This window comes from Arachis hypogaea, chromosome 8 (genome assembly GCF_003086295.3).
Source record: "Arachis hypogaea cultivar Tifrunner chromosome 8, arahy.Tifrunner.gnm2.J5K5, whole genome shotgun sequence".
NCBI classification, from domain to species: domain Eukaryota; kingdom Viridiplantae; phylum Streptophyta; class Magnoliopsida; order Fabales; family Fabaceae; genus Arachis; species Arachis hypogaea.
This window is the reverse complement of record NC_092043.1, coordinates 18283121-18309186: the sequence shown is the minus strand read 5'-3', so window position 1 is coordinate 18309186 and position 26066 is coordinate 18283121. Positions and strand designations below refer to the sequence as shown.

General features: G+C 34.0%; 4 protein-coding genes across 5 annotated transcripts; 1 reads left to right on the top strand and 3 right to left on the bottom strand.

Annotated features, from left to right (window-relative positions):
* The first annotated feature begins 325 nt into the window (after positions 1–325).
* On the top strand, positions 326–1618 carry LOC112706447 (uncharacterized). Its single transcript, XM_025757753.3, has 3 exons — positions 326–632; positions 919–980; positions 1185–1618. Exons 1-3 carry the CDS (start codon positions 533–535, stop codon positions 1365–1367), a joined length of 345 nt encoding a protein of 114 aa, XP_025613538.1. The 5' UTR covers positions 326–532; the 3' UTR covers positions 1368–1618.
* Positions 1619–5397: 3779 nt separating this feature from the next.
* Positions 5398–6366, bottom strand: LOC112706446 (LOB domain-containing protein 38). The gene is made up of 2 exons (XM_025757752.3): positions 6047–6366; positions 5398–5959 (listed from the first exon to the last, which is right to left on the bottom strand). Exons 1-2 carry the CDS (start codon positions 6255–6257, stop codon positions 5583–5585), a joined length of 588 nt encoding a protein of 195 aa, XP_025613537.1. The 5' UTR covers positions 6258–6366; the 3' UTR covers positions 5398–5582.
* Positions 6367–13626: 7260 nt separating this feature from the next.
* On the bottom strand, positions 13627–17421 carry LOC112706443 (protein MAIN-LIKE 1-like). Of its 2 annotated transcripts, XM_025757750.3 has the most exons (3): positions 16027–17421; positions 15000–15742; positions 13627–14915 (listed from the first exon to the last, which is right to left on the bottom strand). In XM_025757750.3, exons 2-3 carry the CDS (start codon positions 15025–15027, stop codon positions 14029–14031), a joined length of 915 nt encoding a protein of 304 aa, XP_025613535.1. In that variant the 5' UTR covers positions 15028–15742; positions 16027–17421; the 3' UTR covers positions 13627–14028. The 2 variants fall into 2 exon arrangements, with proteins under 2 accessions (XP_025613535.1, XP_072056929.1); XM_072200828.1 differs by having other exon boundaries at positions 13627–15742; positions 16027–16243.
* On the bottom strand, positions 16345–17317 carry LOC112706444 (zinc finger protein AZF3-like). The gene has a single exon (XM_025757751.3). It carries the CDS (start codon positions 17315–17317, stop codon positions 16532–16534), a length of 786 nt encoding a protein of 261 aa, XP_025613536.1. The 3' UTR covers positions 16345–16531.
* Positions 17422–26066: the final 8645 nt, after the last annotated feature.

The window sequence follows — 26066 nt, the reverse complement described above, 5'->3', positions numbered from 1 at the left end:
ACTCTAAAATAAAAATTTTAAATTTAGAGGATATAAATTCCGTTATAAGATCTCTAACACCGTATGCAGAATCTTGATCTAATAATCATCTTCTATGTTTTACAATAAATGCATTCAGATACAAAATTTAGATGATGCCAAATAATGAATAGAATTTTTAATATTGTGTGCGAGTGTGATGTAAGTAAGTGGATAATATTAAAATTGAGTCTGTCAATCCATCACACACAAAATTTCCAACAACCACCCCCCAAAAAAAAAAAAAAGAAATAGTATGGTAATTAAGGAGAGCATTAAATTGTGGTTGGTTACCCTCTGTTTACACAACTGGATACACACACAAAGATTCCATAATCACTCATTTCCGCGTCTTCCACAGCAACTAATTAGTACTAATCACTACTTTTTCATCCACCCATGCCTTCATTTATTGCTTCACTTACCGCATTTAAAATCCACATTCTCAATAAATATACATCACCATTTGTTTCAATTGAATTGACTACTTGTTTCGTGTCGGTCATAACTCATCATGCAAGTTTCTGCCTTCCGGCCTTTAACGTTCTTGCTCTTCCTCGGTGCCGCAACTTTTATCCTATTCTTCAACTTCTCAACTCCCATTGTTCACCATAGTAATTTTACTTTCCTCCCCTTTATCGCAATTTTTCATTTCATTATATCTTCTAGCTAGCTTTCAATTACGAGCATGTTCATACTCTTCCAGTAACTTCTAATCTCTTTACATTACTACTTTAGTACTCGATAAATGTTGAGGATACTAAGAAAAGTATTATTCACTATCTGCGTTATTATTTATTTCTTCTTCGTTCTTGTACAATATAGTCCAGATGTGTGTTTGACTAACCAGTAACCATAGCACTACTGAAGTTCTTACCACAGTTTTTAATCCCATCTCAGATAACGGTGGTGATACTGATGCAACAACACTGATTGCTGTTGCTGTAAGCAGGAAACTTAAGGTATATATTGATCCTTTTATTAATGGTGAATTATACGATAAAGATGTAAATAGTATTATTTGAAAAAATAGCCACAAAAAGAATCTATACTTTCTCTGTACAACTTTAATCTGTACTGTGGAGCGCACCTTTATTAATACTTGAATGCACTTTAATCAGCTCTCAAAATTATTGTAGTTGTTGATGGAATGTAATAAATTTCAGGAAAATGAGAGCAAGAGAGTGATAGGTGGTTGGGTGTCGGTAGATGATGATCATGATTATAGTGAGGCAAATCCAGTGCCATATGGCTCAAGGGACAAAGTGAGACATGGATCTATTGAGCGTGCCAATCATCCTAGGGGATTTAACCCAAAGGCTCCTCCTTCTCCTGCTATCTATTATTAACAATAATACTCTTCTTCCACTTTGCTACCTTAGCTTGTAATAATATATTTGATCCTATATGAGAGAAATGGCTTCGTATAAGTTCTTGGAAGCAGATTAAAGTGTGCCATTTTCTGCTTTTGAAATTGTTTGTTTGACCCTGCAACTCTGTTCTATAACCATTAGTTAAGTATCAAACGTTAATCTATGTATTTATTATTGAGATGACTAACGAAAGAGATAGGGTTACTCCTCGTTTCAAACTCGAATAATCTTTTGAGTACTTTGCTTCAAAAGTAGAATACAAATTAGTCACAGTACAAGCATTGTGGCGGATGGCAATTGAAATGTCAGATCCAAAGGTCTTGAAAGCTAATTGTCCGGTTGCAATTAACATGCTTATATAGAAGATAACACCTTTTCATATAGGAATCTTATTTCACTATTAACAAGATAAGTTTATCAAATTAGATCAAATCAAAATTTAATTGAAAAAAGAACTTGAAGCATTGAAAATTTTCAATTTAAAATTGATGTAATTTGATTTTATAAACTTATTATCATGTTAATTGCTAATTATGACTATATGATGTATGTTATGTGTCATTTAATATATTATATCAACAAATTTTGATGTCATTAGCAAAGAAGTGACGAAAAAATTAAAATGACTAATTTAAAATCTTTGAAAATATGATTTAATTATGATTTAATTAAAAAGATTTTTTGAGAACTAATTTAAAAATGCGTAAAAAAATTTTTTGAGAATTGATTTAAAATATGCATAATTTTTCAGAGATTGATCTTACTATTTTCTCTTTGTTTGTCAACTATCCCATTTGTCCATTTCAGTTTATTTGTGTTTGGATTTTGTTGTATGTGAATTGGAGTTTATTCATATTTGGAGATGAGAATAAATGAGTATCATGCAATCACATAAAGCACTTCCTTTATCATATTTTTGTTAACGTTTCTTTTAAGGAAAGAGGGAGAATTTCAAGCATGTGAACAACCGTACCATAATGAAATTTTCTCTGCTTCCTTCATTTCCTAATAAACCTACATGGCACTGTAAAAATGGAGCCGAAAAAAATGTTAAATTGAATTGAATACCAATTTAGTGCATAAACAAAATGAAAAAAAAAATGCTATTTGCCTTGACAGATAAAGTACGAGAATCATATAAATTACACAAGCTTTTCTTCTAATTTTGCTAGTAAAAATAAGCCATTTCATTTTACTGGTAGAAACTTTACTTTTACTATTGAAACTATAATATACCTTTGTTAGGATTTGGTTGAATTAGTCCTACATTGCTTAGGATAGCAAATGGAGTGGGTGGCCTAGGCTATAAATATGAGGCTAAGTTCTTCATTTGTTTTTGCACCAGTCAGAAACACTTTAAGCTTGTATCTGATTTTTCTTTTCCTCTGTACTCTTTGATTAGAGAGTGTTGTGAGGTGTAGTTAGATATTTGCTTTGAAAGAGTGTGGGTGTACTGGGGTGCCGGTGAGAGAAAGAAGTCTATGTGTTGTAACAATTTTCACATAGTGATATTCTCTGGTTGTCATTTGACAACGGCCGTGGTTTTTTCTCCGGTAATTGGAGTTTCCACGTTAAATTCTTGTGTTGTGATTGTGTCTATTTTATTTCTCTGTCAAAGGTGTTTTCTCAAGGGGGAATTGTGTCTTATTCCCATCAAGTGGTATCAGAGCTTCGGTTCGGTGGGATTTATTCTTAGTATGCTCTGTGGTTGCAGCCTAGTCTAATCTCTTTGGTTGCTGTTGTTGTTGCTGGAAGGCAGTGTGACTCTGTGAGAGTGCAGTTTGGAAAAGGTTCTGGCTAAGGAAAGACTTGGTATTTAAGTGTGTCCATTGTGACCCACCTCTCTTTCCTGGGGACCCTTCCTAGTGCACGGTCTACAGTTGAGTTATAATATTCCAGTATACGGTTGCAACAATGTCAGGATATTCAAGTGCTGTGAAGCTTGAAATAGAGAAATTTGATGGAAGAATCAATTTTGGCTTGTGGCAAGTACAAGTCAAGGATGTGTTGATACAATCAGGTTTGCACAAGGCGTTGAAGGAGAAGATCTCTGGTTGCTCTCTCTATGAGAGAAGATGATGTTCTCTAGAAGACAAGAAGTATCCTCATGGTATTACCGCACTGCCATGGATAAGGATAAGTTGTGGCAATCGGGTCCACAATTGCACACGGGCATTGGTTGGCGTTGAGATGCAAGGTGTGTGGCGGAGTTAGGTCGATGGCTGAAGAACTTCCAGGAAAAGCCAATTTGGAAGTTGCACCATGAATTTTCAGCAAGGTTTCGATCTGTACCAAGGCGAAATTCTTGGAGTGGTCTAATTCCAAGTGAGTATACTTTCATGGTGGAGTATGATAGTTCTCTGAACTATGATTGTCGGTATAGACAATGGCAGCAAAGAATTGTCGGTGTTGACAATGGAAGCTGAAGATGTGTGACTATTTCAATCAAGGTGGAGATTGTTAGGATTTGGTTGAATTAGTCCTACATTGCTTAGGATAGCAAATGGAGTGGGTGGCCTAGGCTATAAATATGAGGCTAAGTTCTTCATTTGTTTTTGCACCAGTCAGAAACACTTTAAGCTTGTATCTGATTTTTCTTTTCCTCTGTACTCTTTGATTAGAGAGTGTTGTGAGGTGTAGTTAGATATTTGCTTTGAAAGAGTGTGGGTGTACTGGGGTGCCGGTGAGAGAAAGAAGTCTATGTGTTGTAACAATTTTCACATAGTGATATTCTCTGGTTGTCATTTGACAACGGCCGTGGTTTTTTCTCCGGTAATTGGAGTTTCCACGTTAAATTCTTGTGTTGTGATTGTGTCTATTTTATTTCTCTGTCAAAGGTGTTTTCTCAAGGGGGAATTGTGTCTTATTCCCAACAATACCTTAATTATCGAATGGGATGGCGTACCTTTGTTTTTCATTCATAATAATATTGAAGATTCTATAACATCCAATACAAACATGCTAAATATATATTAAAATTAGTTATTAAAATAAAATATATATATTAAAACATAAAATAAATATTAAAAATAAATTAAATTATACATATATTTATATATAAATATATAATAATTAATTTTAAAAATTTATTTTAATATGCAAAAAAACGCATCATATGTATAGTCATGTATTAATAATTTGCATCGTCGCGATATGAAAACCACAGGGCATAAGCTTATAAAGTATAAATCAGGGGCGCGCGTTAAGTTGATTTGAGTTGACAAGTTAATTGTGAGATGAAAATTGTACTTAATTTTAAATTGAGAATCATTAAATAAAAATTTTAATTCGATTATATTATTAATAGTATTTTTGTTAATTTTTGTCAATTTTTATTTATGATTATATTTAATAAAAATATCTTTGTAAATGTGTTTAAAAAATATTTTTTTATAGTTATATCTAATAAAAATGTCTTTTATATATATCTTTTTTAAATATATCTTTTTATACATATATTTAAAATATGATAATTAATTATTATTGATAATAAATTAATAAAATAATATATTGATACTCTATATTTTTTAAAAAAATTTAGTCAAATTAATAATTACTGAAATTTTCATCAAATTGTGAATAGGATGGGAGCCGCATCGAGAAAAATAAGTAGAGGGACGCGGCGAGAGGTATACGTAAGAAGCAGCTAGGGATTAGGATTGGGAGAATAATAATATGCGTGTCTTATTCCCCTTTTTAGAATACGGTGGCTTTTGCCGTGGAACTCACTTCTAGCCGAGACATGCATGCCTCATCTGATGCCTTCATGACGTGCACCGCACTATTTTCCTCTTACTTCATTTATTCTTTGCTCTTTATTTCAATTCTTCATTTATCTTATTACTAACTATGTGCCTCGCAGAAACTCAAATTTCACGAACTAACATGAAAGTATTAGCAGATTTTACCCTGCTAAAGGATATGCAATATACGAGGATACATAAGTTATAGTTAAGAAATAAGGTATTTATATGTACAGAGCTAGCTAGCAGATTAAATGAAAATAAAACACAATGGCTTCCGCGATACCATACCTTTGTTATAGTAATTAAGAACAATAACAGTAAAATTAAAAGCTGTGTCAAAATTTCCGCACAAAGGAATGGAGTCTATTTGCGTCTCTCTATCATCTCTTCTATGCAATTGCATTATTATTATTATTATTATTAGAGTTTAGCTAGTACGTAACTCTTACACGAAAAGATTCAAGAGTTTTCTCTGGTTGTGACTGCAAATGCCATCATCAAAGCTCATCAAGGTCATCTCCGATGGTTCTCCCGAAACAACTGACACAGCGGGTGGCGTTGAAACACCGCTAACGCTGCGCCTCTTGGACGCCTCTGATAAGCTTGTGTTGTTGAAATGAAGAGCAGCATGAGAAGCGGAAGAGTCGTCTAAGACTGGCATGATGACCTCCTCCGGCAACGCGGTGAGGACGCCGCCGGCAAGGACAGTGCGGAGGGCGGCCTCGCAGAGGTGCCAGTTACCAGTGGAGAGCAGGCCCACAGCGCCATTGACGGGATTGATGGTTCGTCCGCAAGCTTCATAAAGCAGAGACTGAAACAGCTCTGAGATAGAGATAGTAGAATAAAAATGAAGGAAATAAATAATAAAAGAGTAATTAAGAAAGGAAGAAGAGTAGGTAGTGAAGATACCGGGCCTGTTGTTGTGTGGGACAGAGGAAATGAAGGAGAAGAGATCGGAGCGGCCAAAGAACTTAGCGAGGAAGAGAGTGGCGTGAGCTTGTGCCTGAGGGGATGGAATCCAGTGAAGGCATGTCCTCAGGGGGCACATGTCGCTGCATCCCTTGCGGAGCACCCGGCAACCGTTGCAGCTCATTTCAGAGTGGGGTCCAACTCTAGTCATACTGCCTCTATTTATATTAACACAAACAAACAAGATTTTCCAAAGTATGGCCAGCACCGCCTCCGTCTTTCCGCGGCCCTTCCATCTCTTTTCACTTTTCCACCCGATATTTTTCTTGAAAAAAGTTGGTCATTACTTAACTAATTATCTAAAAAAAATGAGTGATATTTTATTATTAAATATAATTTTATATTATTAAAAATATTATTAATAATTACAAAACACAAAAATTATTAATTTTTTAACACTCTTCAATCTTCTTTATCTCTTTTTTCAACACCATTACATCGCTAACTTTTTTACCTTGACATTTTATATTGGTAAATTTTATTCAATAATTTTTAAAATAAAGAATAAATTAATTTTTATGACATATTTAATGATTATTAAATGGAATGAATTGGTTTATCATAATTAATGGCAACTTATTAATTTAAGTTAACCAAGATATAATATTTTGCAATTTATAAATATTAAAATTTTGAGCTGCATACTGTCATCCATAGACTTTGAAACTTACTGAGCATTCTGTGTTTCTACTAATAAAGAAACCAGCATAGTCACAGTCTCCCACCAAATTCCACTCCTGTCTCTTTGTAACACAATGGACTGAATGGAGAGCAATAATGTCACTATTATTAATCAAGATAAACCAATTCATTTAATTCAATAATTATTAAACATATTACATAGAATAATTTATTTTTATTTTAAAAAAAATTGAATAAAATTCATTTTTTATATTGATTATTTTAAATACTTTTTGAAAATCGGCCATCAAATTAGTAAATGATATAAAATATAGAAAAATATAAGATACTAATATACTATGTGTCAACTTATTGCCAACAATAGTTAATATTAAAGACACTTTTATTAAAAAATACATCTATAAAGAGACATAATTAAAAAATATATCTATAAAGATACTTTTATTAAATATAATTATAAAAATGATATTTTTATTAAACACATTTATAAAGATATTTTCATTAAACACATTCATAAATAAGAATTAGCAGGAGTTAATAGAATTTTTGTTAGTTATGTAGTGAAATTGAATAAATATATATTCAATTTTTAGCTTAGTCTATTTTAGTGGGACGGATACTAAAGACCACTTTAATAGACTGCGTGGAAAGGAAGTAGAAACTTTTAAGCATCTTATGGTTACTTGTGCCTTTGGTAGATATGGTGTGTTAGGATTCAAAAGTTTGGGAGATGTTAGTCGCTACTCGCTACTGTGAAATATGGAAAAACAGCTTGAGTTGGGTTGTGGTTTCAATAAGAAAAAAAAAATTATATATATATATATATATATATATATATATATATATATATATATATATAATAATTTGTTAGATAACTGATTTTTTATAAATAATTAACTTTTTTTGGTTATTTTTATGTATATTTAGTGAATCCATGGCCAGGGAATGGGGCATTTCAGTCGTCCTAACATAATACACTTCAAAGCACAAAGAAATACATTTGGCATTGAATGAAAAATGTGACCACCATACTACATAATGTGAAATCTTCGCCACAATAGACATCAAATATTACTTATTTATGTAAAAAAGATTGAGCATTGAACCACTTTACACAATATTATATAAAATCTTCTTTTTGAAGGTTTTAGATCTTTTAAATTTTGAATTTTATTTTAGAGGATAAAGTGTGATCTCTCACATCTATTTTATAGATAGAACTAAGAGAGAGAAATCATTCAAGCGTGAGAATCACATTTTAATCTTTAAAGTAAAAATTCAAAATTTAGAGGATCCAATTTTCTTTTTGAAAATATGAAAAACACCAGATGAAAACATCATGATAATCTGGTTCCCTGGCGGAACTGGTGGAGTGTTGGATCTAATCATATAATGAAGAGGTTATTGAGCATGGATTCCACTGTCTCCGTTTGGCAAATTGCACAACTTAGTGTAGTACCCTCTAAGGATGGCTGTATTACTTCAGGTGTAAATGTGTAATAATGCAACAGAATTTAAAGATCCACAAATTTGAATGCTGCTGAATTATTACAACCCTGTCATAGTGTCACTCAATGTTTTTCCGATTTGCCCATATCTAATATTCTAATTAGTCATATGCGTTTGATCTTCAGGTAATTTCCATGCAATTTTAGTATTCACAAATATTTTGGTTCTCTTCCAATTGGCATTAAAGCTAAACTACTGAAGATGTCACTTAAACCATCCACTGTTAATAAAAGCCTATGGATTGTCAGAAATTCAATTAATACATAAAAGCGATATTTTCTATTCTGTGTCTCAAGAAGAGCAAAACGTTGGCATATGATCGACATTAATCCTTTCTGTATGGACACTCATGTTTTGAGCTATTAATGTAGGCTAAGTCTGGTGGCTGTGTTTTCCATATATTAGGCTCACATGTGGAATGGTGGAATAGAGCCTATAGTAGTGCATGTTAAATGTCAAACTGTCAGAGTGTGTTAATAATGTTTAGTGATTTACTGTTTTAAAAAGTAAAAAATTATTTTTAACCATTAAGAATTTAGATGTCGACAAAATAAACCTTTAGAAAAATAAAACTAGCTAGTATTGCAACTATAAAAATTTTTTTTTATAATATTATCTAATTGTTAAATTTTTAAATTCTCTCATATTATCCTCTTTGTTTCAATCATTTATCTCTTTAAGAATCAAAACTAAAATCAACCCTCAACTATGGAAACTCTTTCTAAAATCAAAACTAAAATTAATTCTAAATTATAAAAATCTTTTCAAAATCAAAACCACAATAAACCTTAAACCATGAAAATTCCCCTAGAATCAAAATCACAATTATTCCTAAACTATGAAAATCTTTTCAAAATTATTAGAACCCGAATCAATTCTAAATCGTGGAAACCCTTTTAAAATTAAAACCAAAATCAAACCTGTTCCATTCGTTGTGTCCTGAATGGGTCAGATCCGGTGAGTGCCGGGGTTGAGGGTTGCGGAAAACTGGTCCTAAATGGGTACTGGTGATGAAGTCCCTTCAGCTGGCGAGTTGAGGAAGTAGTGAGGCCACCTGCAAGGACTCCAACGCTCAAGTCAGGGTCCGTACAAAGGGCGGCTATTAAGGTTAGGGTAGGTGACGTACCTCTAGGTAGGGGTAGGTCCCTCCCCTCTTATAGTCCGTACTCGGGTGGGCCCCTTGTGGTTAGGCCCACCTTCCTGAAAGCTTTTGCTAGCTATCTAGGTTCCACATGGTGAGGAGTGGAAGGCGGATCCCCTACTAGTCCGGGTGGTGTGTCCCATCGGCTCGGCCGCTCGGGTTCGGACTCGGGTCGCTGACAGGTCGGGTTGAAACAGTGCTCCCAACGTGCCAGGTATGTCGCAGCTCGTAGCTGGTGCATTCGAACTACTCGCCTCTCCCGGTCGAGTTCTCGCAGGGACGAAAATTCGTGATGGAGTTTGTGCCCCCAAGGCACGTGGCCTTTGCTTGTTATGAGAAACGTCACCTCGACTCTTGCGCCGAGCATTTAATGCTCATTATGGCCGATTTGAGACTTGGGTGAAAAACCAAATTTCCCCTTACTTTTGCGCTTTCCTGTGTCACTTACTACCTTGCATTTTCCCTTTCGTTCCTCATTCCCATCCCAATCGCTGCCTTCGCCATCATTCTCCTTTCTGTCAATTTCAACCACTGCAAACTTTGCACTCTCCCTGGAATTCGTCCTTCTTTTCTCCATAATTACCTGGTAAGCTGTCATTGTTTGTACCCTTATGAATGGTTATGGTTCTACTTTTACTTTTGCCATTGTTATTGCGCTATTTCCTTTTTGTTGTTGGTCATCAATCTCGCCAGCGTTTAGTGTGTCATTACTAGGTAGTTTACAGGGGGTTACCAGTGATTTTGGCTTTTGATCAATGATAGATTAGTGTACGATAGGGCTGTAGCAGCACATAGCATTAGTTTTCTTTTTTCCCGGCGTACCAACCTCCCGAGTTTAATCTTTAAGTGGTGCCCCCACTGTAGGTATAGCGTAGCATCCCATTACGAGAGCTCCCGTAGATCGTTATATCTGGGTTACTTCTGATGTGAAGCATACGACCTCTAAGATAACCCTCAAGGAGCTCCAGGAGTTTCGCAACTCCAACCTGCTCTATGGAGGGGGTCCCGACGAGGAGCATTACGACACCTTTATTCCTGGGGATTGGGAACGCATTCACCACATAAATATGAACACCCCCCGAGTTGCCGACTGGATGTGGGTGTATAAGTCCATGTTCACCAACATAAGGGTTCGGCTTCCCTTCTCTCATTTCGTTATCTCCTTTTTGAATAGATGTGATGTGGTGCAATCACAGTTGCACCCCAACAGTTGGGCTTTTATTCACTGTTTTGAGATGATCTGCGAGTACTTGAAGTTGCCAGTTTTAGTGGAAGTCTTCCTCTACATCTGACCAATCCCTCAAAAGAAGAAAAACATAAGAAAGAGTACATGTCGTTCTGAGCCGTGCAGGGTCGATGGATCTTTGGGTTGTTCGAAGATCCGTTCCATGGCTTCAAAGTGCGACCTACCGAGGGCAGGCATCCCTTATGGCTGACTTTAGAGGGGGAACGCCGGATACCGACCTATTGGAGTTTCGGTGCCGCTGCTAATATTTTCATAAAGAGTATCTATAAGGGTCTAAACCAGCAAAATCGGGACATCGCCAATTTATTATTGGCCCTTTTTAGCAGGAATAATCTCAACCCCCATTTGTTGATGGGCGATCGTGAGTAGAAGTTATGTGGGTGAGTGGTCGGGTTGTCCCCCCTTTTTTTACCTCATTTGTTTATTTGTTTGGACTTGTGTATTTGCTTAACGTGGTCTAACGTTTGGGCTTTGGTTTCTTGTTTCTGTATCAATGGCTACCGAGAAGGTAGGTCTCAGCAATTTGATGGCCCAGTTCCTTCTAGGAAACAGCAACGACAGCTCGAAAACCCCTTCGGCCGAGGATTCTCCTTCCTCTACTCCCGAGGTTCAGTCGCGACCGCCTCCTCAGGAAGCCACCGGCACCAGCGCCGGTGTGATTCCCCCGTCTGAGGAGGCACCTGAGGATGAGGAGGGTCCCGAGCTGACCATAGTGAAGAACCCCAGGAAGAGGAAGCCGACATCTGGTCCAGAGGGGGTGCTCATCGTGATGGAGAAGAACTTCGACGCTAGGGGATTTATTGACTCTTAGCTTCTGCCAAGAATCGACGACTTTTTTCATGGTGGCGACTTGGCCTCTCAGGCTAGGTGGGTTTATCGTTGTATGCTCCATGCTGCGACTATTGCAAGGAAGGCGGAACCCATTCTAGCCCAAGATGGGGTGCTAGACGGCAAGTACCGCTCGTCTCTACGGGAGATCAGTGTTCTTAAAGGTAAAATGGAGACCACCAAGACCAAGTTGGCAGACATAGAGGAGAAGCTAAAGGTATCTGATAGTACGGTGGCCCACCTTTCCGACCGCGAGATGACCTTGGAAAGCTAGCTCAGCGCCGCCTCGGCCCGGGCGACTGCAGCAGAAGCCAAGGTCGAAGTCGCAAGCCTGAAGGAAGAGGTTGTCGATTTGAAGAAGAAAAACAAAGAAATTATTAAGAACGCTCGCGAGGTTATTGGAGGTACTAAGGAGGCGATTAAGGCGCAGGTCAAGCTGCTATCTTTCGACTTCGATACTTCCGTGATTGGGGCTTTCAAGACCATTCAAGATGGTAAGATAGTTGACATTCCGAGAAAGTGACTTGTAAATTTGGTCAGCTTTGTACTTTTTGTTTGGGCCGATGAGGCGCCTTCTTTTGTAAGTCATTTGTAATTTATAAGATTTCGAATTATTTACTTTGTCGTAAATGGATACTTGATAGGCCGACATGATGCCTTTGAAAAAAAGTTATTGCTTAATCATTTGGCTGGTAGGCCATAAACCGTGGTTTGTCATTTGTTAGTTGGATTTGATCTAGCCACCGGGGTGATAAGTCCTGGAAACCGCGAAAGTGATAAGCACAAATGAGACAATATGAAACAGTTTGTTAATACATTTAAAACATAACTCATTATCATAACTCGTTAACATATTTAAATACTCATGGAATTTATAAGAGGGCAAAATATTTGAGAAAACAAACTATATAAATAGCATAGAATAAAGGTGAGTAGAACACCGGAAAACCCCAACAAGTCATGACATCGCCTCCTAGGAGTAGAACCTTCTCAAGTTTGCTGCATTCCATGTTCTCCGTATCTCGCCCGTCGAGCCGTTCCAGTTTATACGCTCCCCTACCAAGGGCTTCTCTCACCCTATATGGGCCTTTTCAATTTGCTACCAACTTGCCTTCTCCAGGTGTCGGCAACAAGAGAGAGAGAGAGAGAGAGAGAGAGAGAGAGAGAGAGAGAGAGAGCATGGTGAAGGGTTTAAGAAAGGAAGCAGAGAAGATTAAAGAAGGGAGAGTGAATTAGTGGCTAGAAGAAAAAAAGGAAAAATAAGAGATGCTCTTTAATTTTTATGGCAATGAGTTAGATAATGATTGTAGAAGATGAAAAAGGGGTTAGAACTCAAAAGATGAGGTCAAGGATAATTTAGAGATTTTTGAAAAAAATTTTAATAGAGCAAACTCTAAATTTAACAATTGAGTAGTATTACAAAAAAAATTAATCTTTTATGGTTATAATATTTGTTTCATTGTTTTGTAGTTTATTTTGTTAACATCTAAATTTTTATTTTTTAATGGTAAAAAATGATTATTTAGTCACAATCTATACACTCCAGATTATTTTTTTAATGCAAAGAAACAAACCTAATATATAATTGAAGGTTATTTAAGTCTTTTTGAGTTTTTCTGCACTGTCTTCACACAAGAAATAGGCGGAGAGTGCTGTTCTTCCTCATCAGAATTAGACAAGCTGAGTAAATCCTTATAATGGTTTCTGAGATTCATGTAATTACTCAATTTCGTCCCTAAGATTTCAATTTCACCATAATGATCTCTCAGATAGATTTCTAGACACCATAGTTATCTCTGTTATTCTTTTCGATGCTGAGTCAATTGTCGGAAGCTAATGTGACCATCTTTTATCACATTGGACAGTCCCAACAATAAAGTGGCATGGATACATTTCAATTTGGACCCAATTCAGTACTTCTCTCAATATATAACCTTAATCCTAAATATGCATAGCGCTTTCTCTTTCTGGCTTTCTGCTCCCATTTCGGCACCATGACAGCACATCCATCCAATTTTTGATCATTACACTATTATTTTTACTGTCTTTAGAATTTGTGATGTAAGAGCAAGTAGAGTTAGTAGGTTAATTATAGGGTAATTTACACATATAAAATGATTGAAGAAAACGTTTACGCAAATACAACATTGACAATTTCCATATGCAAATGCAACAAACGCAACTATATATAATTCGCTACACCCTGCAGCGGAACTTAATTGCACGTAATCCGCTACAGGGTATCGCGGATTACGTTGAGGGCGGGGTTACTCATAAACCGCTACACCCTGTAGCGGTTTATGACCAAATGGCTTTTATGCATAATCCGCTACACCCTGTAGCGGATTATGAGTATAGTGGTGTTTATATGTTAGGGTTTAAAACCCATGATGCAAAATGCACGAATTGATACGAAATATAATCGTCATTCGCAGTAACTCGTACAAAAATAATACAGGTATAGCTACATAACTGATACAGATATAACTGTCACAAGTCGTTAACCCTAACAGAAAATAAATAAGTCATAATTCATACATGGATAACTGTCGGAAATTAAGAGAGTTGGACGCTACTGCTGGTCACCGTCAACATCATGATCGCCTCCGAATAGACCAAGTAGGTGCGAGCCTGTGCCACATCGAGTCGGACGCCTAACCCTAGCCGCTCGCCGATCTCCCGGCGGAGCCTCCTATGCCCCAACTCCAAATGCAAATGGTGGCGTCCCCCCATCCCGAACCAAGTGTCGTACGGGCTGCCTGCGGGCTCATTCAAGTCGGCCGGGAGCTGGGTCTCAGGAACCTGGGTCTCAGGCATATCCGCTGGTTGTGGCCTATACTCCGTAGGGTCTGAAGGGCCGCCTGGAATCGGGCTCTGGTACTGATGAACGTCGTCACCCCGTATGAACTCATCAAAATTCACATAGATTTGGGGTCCACCCAACTGATCGTCCAAATCCATTGTGAAAGAAGTGGTAGCAAGATCAGCTAATAGCTGTGTGTTACCACCATGTAGTACCTGAAAGCTAGATACGTGGGTAAAAGGTGTACCACCCATACTAGCCTCCGCGGTGCCACCAGCATGAGTGTCTGTAGGGTGCTGACGGGACGATCCTGCCTCGTCATCGTGGTGGACGGGAGGTGCTCCTCCACCACGAGCAGCCCGTCGTCTAGCAGAAGATTGACGAAGGTGATGATCTGCCTGGCCTCCGTCATCACCACCAACCTGCTCCTCTTGCATCATGTCGTCTAGCCAGCGCCAGTCGCGATCAGTGGCACGTGTACCAATGCATCGTCTCCGCTCCAAACATCTGTTATCCGGTATATTGGATGCTGGAACTCTAGTCGGCACCTGCGATGACCCTCTGAGTATAGCAACGTCCGGAAGATACTGTATAATCCGCCATTCCTTCCTATAAGAAGAGGGGCAAATATGTGGCCCATCTGAGTAGCAGAAATAGCACGTAAGTATGTAATTTCAAATATAGAACGTAATGAACTTGAAAGAAAGAATGAATTAAAGTATACCTGGATGCCAATGGAAAAGAGAAGGCATCAAAACCCGACGGTCTCAGCGTGGGGAACCGCCAAAAGATCCATGACTGTAGCAACTGTACGGGTCCAGCCAAGTTGGTGACGTTTCTGTTCACCACCCTGCACATGCATTGGTACAGCCACGCCAATGCAGCGGTGCCCCAGTTATAGCTGCCCATAGCGTCAAGTCTTACCACAAAAGGCAACCAGCGAAGGTGGACTCGATTAGCACTCTTGTCCATGAACAGCTGTATTGACAGAAGCATCATACTATATGCGCGTGCATATATGCGCACGGTCTCCTCTAAAGCATCCGCTGGTAACACCTTGAACCGCTCATGAAACCATGTGAAGTGGACTGTGTAGAACTTTCTCTTATCCGGTGGCGGAAGCTCACCAAATAACTCTTCGAACCACTCCCATGCCGGTCTGGCCCCCTTGATGTGCATGTGGAAGTCTGTCATGCACCCGAAAATAGCCTGGTCATCCACGGGCAGCCCGAGCTGGTATGCCACGTCCTGGAGCGTGATAGTACACTCTCCGAATGGCATATGGAAAGTGTGGGTCTCAAGCCGCCACCTCTCAATAAATGCGCTGACCAGAGGTTCATCCAACCAGAACCAATGCGCGTTCAGCCTAGCCAGGTGGTACAATACAGCCCTCTCTAAGTAAGGTATGATCCTATCATGTAACGGCATATTCTGTTGCCTACGGACGCTATACACACATCGGGTTGGCTGCATTTTCAGAAATAAAGAACACCGGCTTAATTTCTAACAATAACATCACCAACCAAACTATAGCTTGTATTTCTAGTCTTAAGCTACTTGGGTTTTGAAATTACTAATTTACCTCTCTACCTTGACTATTAAATGTTAGATGTCAAAGTTTATATTTCAAATTTTCATTTACAAACCAAAACCTAAACTAAGTCTCTATCTATCTAATTAATGAATTACTTCCTTAATATTGAATAAAATATACATTTATTAAAATAGTGTTTGGAAATACAGACACTTACCTCTGCATCGATGGTTCCGGCTACGTGAGCAACGCCATCGAGCCGGTACAACCGCCGTTCATCCTCCATTCTTCCAAACTACTCAAATATTTTAAATTTTCTCTCCCTTCTCTCTACTTTTTCTCTCTAACTTTCTTTCCAAAATAACTCAAATGATTTTCGCTACAGCCTCACGCGGTATATATAGACAACCCACTATACTCATAATCCGCTACAGGGTGTAGCGGATTATGCATAAAAGCCATTTGGTCATAAACCGCTACAGGGTGTATGTTTTAAAATTTAAAAAAATTTAACAAATAATTAAAGAAATTAAAATTTAACAAATAAAAAAATTAAATTGAATTGAACTGGCACGATCAAGATACAATATTTCTAAGAACTAGCTAACGAGGTCCAAGTACTATGTATGTACATCAACAAATTTAATAAACTATCCTTAAAAAAACCCAAATAATTAAAGAAAAAACTAAGAACTGAAGTAATAATTTGGAGGAACGGGGATTTAATGGAATCGAGGGATTTCAATCTTCGGTAGGGTCAAGAGACGGGGCTTCTTCATCGGCAGAGGGCTGGAAACCTCGTCCTCCACGAAGAACTTGTTGGACAAATCTGGAAAAGCAGGCAAGTTCAGATCGAAGTCGCGATGACTAACAGTGTGAGTAGACCCAACCCCTTCTGAAGTAGTAACGGCACTGCCAGCAGCGGCGGATGCAGATGCAGCGGCGCCGCCATCGTAGTGGCAACGCTTGTGTCCTCCCAAAGCCTGTCCTGTTGGGAAAGACTTATGGCAGATGGAACACTCGTGAGCCTTGCCTCCACAGTTGGATGCTTTGGAAACGGAACTGTTGGTGACGGCGGAGGAGGTCGAGTGACGGTCTTCGCCGCCAACGGCGGCAGTAGCGAACTTGCGGTGGCTGGCCTTGTGTCCACCGAGTGCCTGATAAGATGAGAAAGCTTTGTTGCAGACAGAGCACTTGTAGGTGAGATTGGCGGTTGGAATTGGAGCCGACTCATCAACAGATGGAGCAGGAGAGCAGTGAGGCTTGGATTGGACAGCAGTGGCGGTGGCTGTGACTGTGGGGACGGTAGTCGTGCCGCGAGCAAGCATGATGAGGCAGAGAGCGAGGTACTCTTCCTCGGAGCAGTTATGGGGCAGTTCCATTCTGTTGGCACGCTTCGAACGCTTTCTCTTAGCCCAGGGTGCTTCCAAGTAGCTGAGATTATTGGTTTCCTCAAAGCTGAAGGAAGATCCTGCAGCGGTAGGGGATTTCAGAGCTTCTAGTGCCATCTGAGCGAATGAAATAGAAATAGAAATTGGTGATGAGAGAAGTGTTAGGTTGTTAGCCTTATAGTTCTAGTTGTTGCTCTTGTTGTGTGGTTCGAATTTGAAGTGAGAATGGAATCGGGTAAATAACTATATATAAAGAGAGGGGGTGAGAGTTGGAGCTGAGAGAGGAAGTTGCGTGACGAGTGATGAGAAAGTAGGCGTACTGCCCAACTTATAATTATAATTATATAAATGAATTTGTTTAAGTGAAATTTTAATAAAAGATTTTTTTAAGGTATTTTTTAAGATATTTTAAAAAAATAAAAATAATTTTATATTTAAATATTTTATATAAAATATCTTTTTATTTATTAATTATATTTAAATATAATTATATAAAAATATTTTTTATTTATTTATTATGTAAAAAATATTTTGTTTAAATTTTAAAAAAATATAAATTGTAATTTTTTAAAAGATATTTTTTATTTTTTAATATTTTTTATTATTAAAAATTTATTAAATATGTCAAAAAATTAAAAAAATTTATTAAATTTTTTTATTAATTTAATTGTACTTAAATAAGTACAATATTTAATTAATTAAATTAAGTTAAATTAAAATTGATCTACTAATGGATATATATACAGTTGGAGGAGAGTGCAGCACGTTTTAAAGCGTAAGAGATGACAAGAGTTAGCTTAGTTCACTACTGACCAAATTGCAATTGCAACTGGCATTCTATTTATTTTTATTATATTAACTAAAATAATAATACAAGTGACACAAAGAGCAAGTGCAAATTCTACAAGACTGATTCTAAGTTTTTAGTCAATTTTTTTAAAGGTAGAGCCAAAAAACAAATTAGAGTAGTTGTTCTTTTTGTTTATCTAATTTGCTAATAAATGTGTATTTGACAAATACATTGTAAAAAAAGAAGTACGTTTAAATTTTTTAAAATTTTAAATTTTGGTTTGACAAATTTTTTTATTTATGAATGCAGAAGTAATTTTGTCCTCAAAATTATATTTACAAGAAGTAATAATTTTTTATTTTTGCATTTTATTAATGAATTTTTAATACTAAATCTTTATTTACTTTTTATCAACTTTATTCTTTATGTATTTTATTTTTATTTCTATTTATATGAATTTTCTTTTTTTATTATTTATTATTTTTATTTTTTGTAATCAATTATTTGACATTATATATTTTATAATTATGATTTTAGTATATTATTTTTTATTAATTTTTATAATATAATTTATTAATCCCATTAAGTAAAATAAATTAAATAAAAAATTAATTGTAAATAATAATAATAATAATAAATTATAGCATACTAAAAAAGTACTAAGAGTACGAAAAATATACTATATAAAAAATATTATCAAAAATTTTTTTATTTATTTCAATTTCTATCAAAATAAATATTTACTTTTTTTTATTATTTTTAATATTCTCTGAAATTTATATTTTTTAATTAAAAATATATTTTGTCTATTTTTATGTTATTTTTATTTTAGTAAGTAAATATTAATTTTATTTTAAAATTAATTAATAAGATCAATTTAAATATCTAAATAAAAATAATAAGATAATATACAAAAATTATTTAAATTGATGTCTATTTTAATAATTTTTTATTTAAAAGTGATTTTGAGTAGTATGATCTAAATATTTATTTTACTGTCATCTATTTTGATATAAAAATTGTCAAACATAAATCATCTTAATATAATTTTATTTTTTATTAAAATTAAATTTATAAAATTAATTTTTTATAAATTTTTATTTATAAATTATAATCTAAACACACGTTAAATTAATAAAAAACGTAATCTAAACTAAACTAAAAATTAAAATTAGAGTTGGTCCACGGCAGCCGATATCACAAGAAGGACTTATCTTGGTCAATATAAATTTTTGGGGCCGACATATGAATTTGAGCGAAATCACTGTGAGACAATTTGAAAACGAGTCATTCATCACATCATCAGTTTATTATCATTCATTCATAATGCTATTATCTACTTGTATGCACTGCGAAATTATTTTTGCAAGATAACGAATAATATTAATTTAATATTAATAAAAATGGGGCACACAGCCGCTTGGTTTGTTATATATGAGGTGGGTGATTGAGAGAGGAATCAAGTTAATTAAGCAGCCAGATCATATGTCACTGATGAGGAACGACTTTTCTTCTTGTGGTGTACAAATCACTTCACTAACAAGTGGTCACTGACTCTATGCAGTGGATGACTACTCAGTGTTATCACCATTTTTTTAAAATAAAAGTTTGTTATACATAAAATAATTTTATAGACATTTTTCATTGTTATTCAAAATTTTATCTTTTTTCTACTTGGGTTTTAAGTTTTAAATTTAAATTTTTAGAATTTTATTAAAAATTTAGCCAAAAACTATTATTAAAATTAAATAGATTTAATTTAATTTCAAAAATTAATTAATGAAACGAGTGATATTTCACACTTATAAATTATTTGTGGATATTATTTTGAAAAATATGAAACTTGTAATAATTAATTAATTATTATAAGGATATTTGTTAAGAAGATAATAATTTTTTAAAATTTTTATATAATTAATACATTAAAAATATAAACAACTTATTTTTTAATACATTTTTTAATGATATTTTTAGGATGAGTTTTACTAACTAAGGTCCTAAAAACACATTTAAAAATACCATAAAAAATATTTAACTAAAAATTATTAAATTTTTTATATTTTTAATACATTAAATATAATTAAAATTTAAAATTTTTTATTAGTTATCAAATATTTTCGTTTTAGTAACGACATTTGTTATTAATATCCTTTAATTATTTCCTTAGAAAATAAGTAAGGTGATTAGAATTCACCAATAAATAAAGCTTAAAATTCAGACTCGTTTTATTATCGTAAAGCTGAAGATTATTTATTCTGTCATTAAAACTTTCCTGTGTATGTGAAGATACTTAATTAATTCTAACTTTTAGGTATTTAATTTAAGCGAGTGGGGGCACATTGCACCCGTTCCTTTTAAGAAAGCAGACTTTTAAGCACTTGTGAGAGTGTGTATTGTTTAATTTACTGCCTTTTTTTTTCATCTCTTTTATTATCTAAAAGAAAAATATAGATAACTAATAATATTATTTAAAGTCTAATCAATTATATATTTATTAATTTGACTTTTCTTATATTAATATGATTTTATTAGAAAGATAACCAAATATCTTAAAACATAAAATAATGATAAAATACTTAGGGTTTAAGGAATGGTTTAGGTTCATTTACAATATTTTGTCAATTTTGAAGATGAAATGTAAATTCATATATCTATTATGATTACTTTGATTAGCATACTTCGAAAAATAAAAATATTATGTACATAACAATATTAGATTTTGTTAAATGTGTTGAAAATATTGAAAAGTTTTTTTTTTTATCAAAAATACAAGTTAATTTTTTTAAGCTTCTTATATATATGCAATGCACTGGGAAAAAAAAATCCTTTTATACTCTTTTAATAACTATCCTTAAGATAGTCTTAGCTTTAGGTAAATCCAATCTTATTTTATTTGTTGTTTTTCTCTGTCTTCGTCTCTCTAAAGCAATCCAAACAATACTATTCATCAAGGAATATTAGTAATAAAACGTGAGAATAATTAAGCTGAAATACAAATGTGGTGTATATAAGTTTAGTTTTGTTAACATTATTTTTGGGCTTGTTTGAATATTATTTTTAAAAATATATTTTTTAATAATTTTTTTAAAAGATTTTTTACAAAAATAAAAGTAATTTTATATTTAGATATTTCATATAAAAAAATCTTTTTATTTATCAATTATGTTTGGATAAAATGATATAAAAGTAATTTTTTGTTCATTTATTATGTAAAAAATATTTAAAAAAAAAGATCTTTTAAAAAAGAGACCATAAATTGTAACTTTTCAAAAAAGATATTTTTTATTTTTTTAATATTTTTATTTTTACTATTAAAAATTTGTCAAACACACTAAAAATTAAAAAAAATTAAAAAAAGATCTTTTTTTATCGATTTAATGACACGGAACAAACACTCTTTTTTTTGCAATGGAAACAAACACAATTTGTGATTCTTTTTATTAAAGTGAAAATTCAAGTGTAGTCGACTTTACGTGAAGTTAATTTCTTATAACCGTTAGATGAAAATTTAGTCAAATTACTGAAATCAGTCAAATCATTTAACGATTCTCAGATATCAACTTTACGTGAAGTCGACTGTACCTGAATTTCCACCTTTTATTAAATACCAATGTATATGAAACAAAAATAATTAAGTCATTTTAAAAATAAATAAATTTCACAACAATTAGTATTATCCTTTAGATGATAGAAGTTTCGGAATGGAGGGCGCAGGTGAAGTTGAGTTTTGTTTGGATTAGGGTATTGACTCGTGCGAGGTAACTAGTCCAAGGTTTGGATCAGATTTTTATTTTGAACTTTGAAGAATGGGAAAGGTTGATTCATAAGCACCAAGTTCATGAACGTGTGAATTCCTTCCTTTTAAAGAAAGTCTAGAAACCACGGCAGTTGAATTTGGAAAGCTACGCGAACCATCCGTATCCGTGTTAAGTTAATTTAAGCACGTGCTTTCGTCAACCCCATTTTGCTATGAGTAATCATAAGTAAAGGAATTGGGTACTCTTTTTGAATTGGTCCCGATTCAGTGTCATACATGTCCTTCTATTTTGTAAACTTGGTTGACTTTAAATTAGTAGTTTTAACTGAATTTTCTAAATTTAATTTTTTATATTAAATTATATTTTTTTTCAACAATGCTACAGTGAATTTTTTTAATTAGCAAAGTTTTATAATTTTGATAGAGAATTTTTTTAACCAATAATTAACTAATAAAACAATAATGGAATAAAAATTATTAAATATTTTTTTTATAAACAACGAGATAAATTATTTGTAAAAACAAAAATCTAGATTACATAGTCACTATTCTAGAAATATAGTTCTAATTGAATCTATAAAAAAATTAAGAAAAATATAAAGAGGTAGAAAAAAAATATGACAATAATATTGTAAATCATATCTATGTAAGGTCAGTTTATCCATACAAGATAGAATTTATTTTTCTAAACTATATAGAAGTTTTCGTTCTTTAATCTACTGCAACGGTTCAATTCCCAATGATAAAAATCAAAGGACCCGTGAATAAAGATATTGAAACTTGAAGTCACAAAGTTACATCAATTTTTGAGTCAACTTTTATCTAGAAGTTATCAAACATCATTGTCCAGGTGTACAAGTTAGTACTAGAGGATGCTAATAATTTTTTTTAATAATCTTTGAGGATTCTTAACTTAGAGTAGGTGGTAGTTTTTGGCTAAATAGAGCCAGTTTATAAATCTTACCTTATTTTATCGATATATATATATATATATATATATTTCTTTTAAAAATAAACTTATTTCGATAAAATTATAGTGAATTCATAGTGCTATTAACACAGAGGTGCTGCCATAGAACTCCTTTGATGTGGGTATGAGAAGATAAATTCACCAATAATCAAGAGACTAGGGATAAGGTAAAAACATTACCTCAGCTCAATCTTTCGTCAGTGCTTTTTCACATCTTATGTGCAATATTGTAGTTATGGAAAACGTGAAAAAAAGACTCAAATGAATATCCACAAATATTATACAAATGATTCGAAACCATATGTCTTCTAAAGCGGAGCTTATTAATCAGCAACGCCTCCTTAGAAATTAATCGAAAAAGTTTTTGAATTTTTTAAGGTACTTTAAACCTCCAAATTTAGAGTAAAGTTCGGCCTTTTCAACCTCTAAGGTAGAGCTGTCAAACGGGTTAGCCCGGCTCGTTAAACCCGTGGGTTAAATGGGATGGACCGTTTTAAGCTCGTTTTATTCGCGGGTCATAATTTTTCATCCTGAACCGTTTATGGTCAGTCCGATGGGTTAAACGGGCCAGCTCGTTTATCTTTTTATTTTATTTTTTGAAAAATATTTGACAAAAAAGTGTCACTTTTAGATAAAAATCTTTTAAAAATAATATTTTTGTTGATGGATCGAATTTTTAGGTCGGATCGGGAGGAATATCGGCTAAAAGTGCTATTTTTTAAAAAAAATATAAAAAATAAACAGGCCATCCGTTTAGCCCGCGAGTTAGCCCGTTTAACCTGCCATTTTTTTCAGGAAATTGGGTTAAGTTTAGCCCAAAATTTAAACGGGTTTAATTTTAGAGGCAAAGCCCGTCCATTTAAATGGGTAAACAGGCTGACCCGATGGATTTGGCCTATTTTCATGGCTCTACTCTAAAAAGTTTAGATAGAGACTACAAACTAATTTAATAATTAATAAACTATTTGAATTCAGAAGCCACACAACTATATCCTCCTCCAAACATGGCTCTAAGACCTTTAAGGTAGTGAAAATAGGTTGTCAGTTTTCTTGTAGAACATAATGCGCTCTAAATTCCATTCATTTTCAATAACAATCAAAAACTCTCTCATCAAGTATATTCTCAATAAATTTGACAAATCAATTTTTATTTTTTATGTACTCCAAACAAAAAATTAATTTGCATATTTAACCAATTCTAATTCTAAATGGCTCTAAGCACATGGTAATAGATTATTCTTAGGAGTAAAATATCATTTTAATTCTAAAATATTTAAGTTGTGATAAAATGATTATCCTAAAAAAAAGACTTTTAGACTTTAAATATGATCTTAATTTGACAATGCACAAAATATTTAGATACATACTCCAAAAAAAATTTTAGATATTAGATCTTGATATAGTAATTTTTATTTTTTTTATTGTTAGGTTACAATCTCGACCCAAAGTAAGGAGAAAAGAAATAAACAGAGCCTAATTCTCAATCATATCCCTTTTGATATTGCCATAAAGGATAATGATTAAGAATAGAACATTATTACTAATCTAGAAAATGAGGAATAAAAAAATCACGCCTAATATAAGGTCTAACACCAAAATCAATAAAAAAAGTTTTTTCACTAAATACTAAGACTATAATAACTCTTTTAAGGTATCTCTACCTTTTATTGTATTGTTTTATCACCAGTAGAGTATATAAGACCCCTCTCTATCAATCATTGCTATGCTTGCACACTTATTTCATTTTGATGATCACGTGACCTCTGGTGAAACATCTACCTATAACATGTTTTTGAAAAATCAATATTTTTTTAGAGCTATGTGCAAAATCACATGTAATACATACAATTCCAAGATTTTCATCATGATATATTTAGATCTAACTAATACTACCACAACATTACTTTACTTAATGACCCCGCATAATTCATGAAAATCTCAAGTAGCAAATACTAATAGTATAGGCGAAGTTCTACCATGAAGACTACTTCTAGACAATCAAACATAATTTATTTATTGTCTATTAGAAAACATGGATCAATACTATAAAACTCTACTACTCTCATTCTGTTTATTGACCATTTTTCTTCAATTGTTGATGAATTTAAACTCCTTGTGCGAAGCATATTAAACCTTGATATGATTGAAATGTTGCAGAAATTTTTTTTAATAGTTGTCACCTTGTCTTTTGGCCCATATCACTAAGACTACATCATTGGTTTAAAAAATCACCCGCTCTAGAACCAAACTATACCTTCAAACAAAAATTGGACGGATGTTTCAATGCACTCCGTCTAAGCATTAACTCTAGAATTTGCATTTAAAAACTCACATAAAAGCACAACAATATTATTTTCAGCATTCACAAGATAGCTATCCACTGCCATACCTTATTTTGAAGTAACATATTCAGCACAAATCCACCAAGAACATTTATTTTCAATGTTCACAGCGGGTCCTAGACTACTATTAGTCCCTTGAATAGTAGTTGACTGTACTTGTTTCTTTTTTCGATAAACATTTCCCATTCTTTTAGCTGATGAACAACAAACTCCCATGCATCCTCCCACGGTGTGTCATTTCTTTCAAAAATAAATTAGTTTCTAATCCTTTATATCATCCATATTATTACAAACCAGCAATTTATCCATCTTCTCTTCTCCCTATCACCCCCTCTTTATAAAATCCCGATAAATGTTGAATAATTAATTAGTAAATTAGTTATAAGAAAGAAGGATAAGGAAATTAAAAATTTATAATTTGTGTGTGTGTGTCTTTTCTTCACAGGCTCATAGATATATCATTATTCATCAAATAATATGTATGTACTTTCAAGTTTTAGATGTCGTAATACCACACCACTTTTGATTTACGACTATAGCATAAGGCTTTATGTGGTAGGGTGTTAACATTATGGTATCAGAGCAGTTCGTTCACATAGAGCCTGAGGATGGACTGACTATGCTTCTGAGCATACTCTGGATTGTGTGTACATGCTATTTAGGATGTCTGATTGAAAAATATAGCATAATTGTTCATGAGCATACTTAGAGGATTCAAAGTACTATACTTGAGATATTAAGACTGATCACCTTAATATCAATTGATCAGTATGGACTAGCGTCTCGTGTATGTAGACGAGGTCAAGGACGAGGATGAAAAGGTGATAAGAAAATTGTCCTGTAGGATAATTCGACCGATTTTGCGGCTAAAACGATGGACATGGCTGCTGCTGTTGGTTTACTGCTGTTGCTACCAACCGAGCGGTGGATAAGATGGGACAACAAGCTGTAGATGGAAATGGACATGATGGTGGAGACAATATTATGAGTATGCTGGTTCTGATGAA

Bases quoted from the DNA above. Each gene is read 5' to 3' on its own strand.
- LOC112706447 (XM_025757753.3), top strand. From the start codon at position 533: ATGCAAGTTTCTGCCTTCCGGCCTTTAACGTTCTTGCTCTTCCTCGGT. The intron at 633-918 runs GTAATTTTACTT...ATCCCATCTCAG, and splicing joins AACTCCCATTGTTCACCATA to ATAACGGTGGTGATACTGAT. The intron at 981-1,184 runs GTATATATTGAT...AATAAATTTCAG, and splicing joins CTGTAAGCAGGAAACTTAAG to GAAAATGAGAGCAAGAGAGT.
- LOC112706446 (XM_025757752.3), bottom strand. From the start codon at position 6,257: ATGACTAGAGTTGGACCCCACTCTGAAATGAGCTGCAACGGTTGCCGG. The intron at 5,960-6,046 runs GTATCTTCACTA...TCTCTATCTCAG, and splicing joins CCCACACAACAACAGGCCCG to AGCTGTTTCAGTCTCTGCTT.
- LOC112706443 (XM_072200828.1), bottom strand. From the start codon at position 16,095: ATGGAGGATGAACGGCGGTTGTACCGGCTCGATGGCGTTGCTCACGTA. The intron at 15,743-16,026 runs GTAAGTGTCTGT...CTGAAAATGCAG, and splicing joins CCGGAACCATCGATGCAGAG to CCAACCCGATGTGTGTATAG.
- LOC112706444 (XM_025757751.3), bottom strand. From the start codon at position 17,317: ATGGCACTAGAAGCTCTGAAATCCCCTACCGCTGCAGGATCTTCCTTC.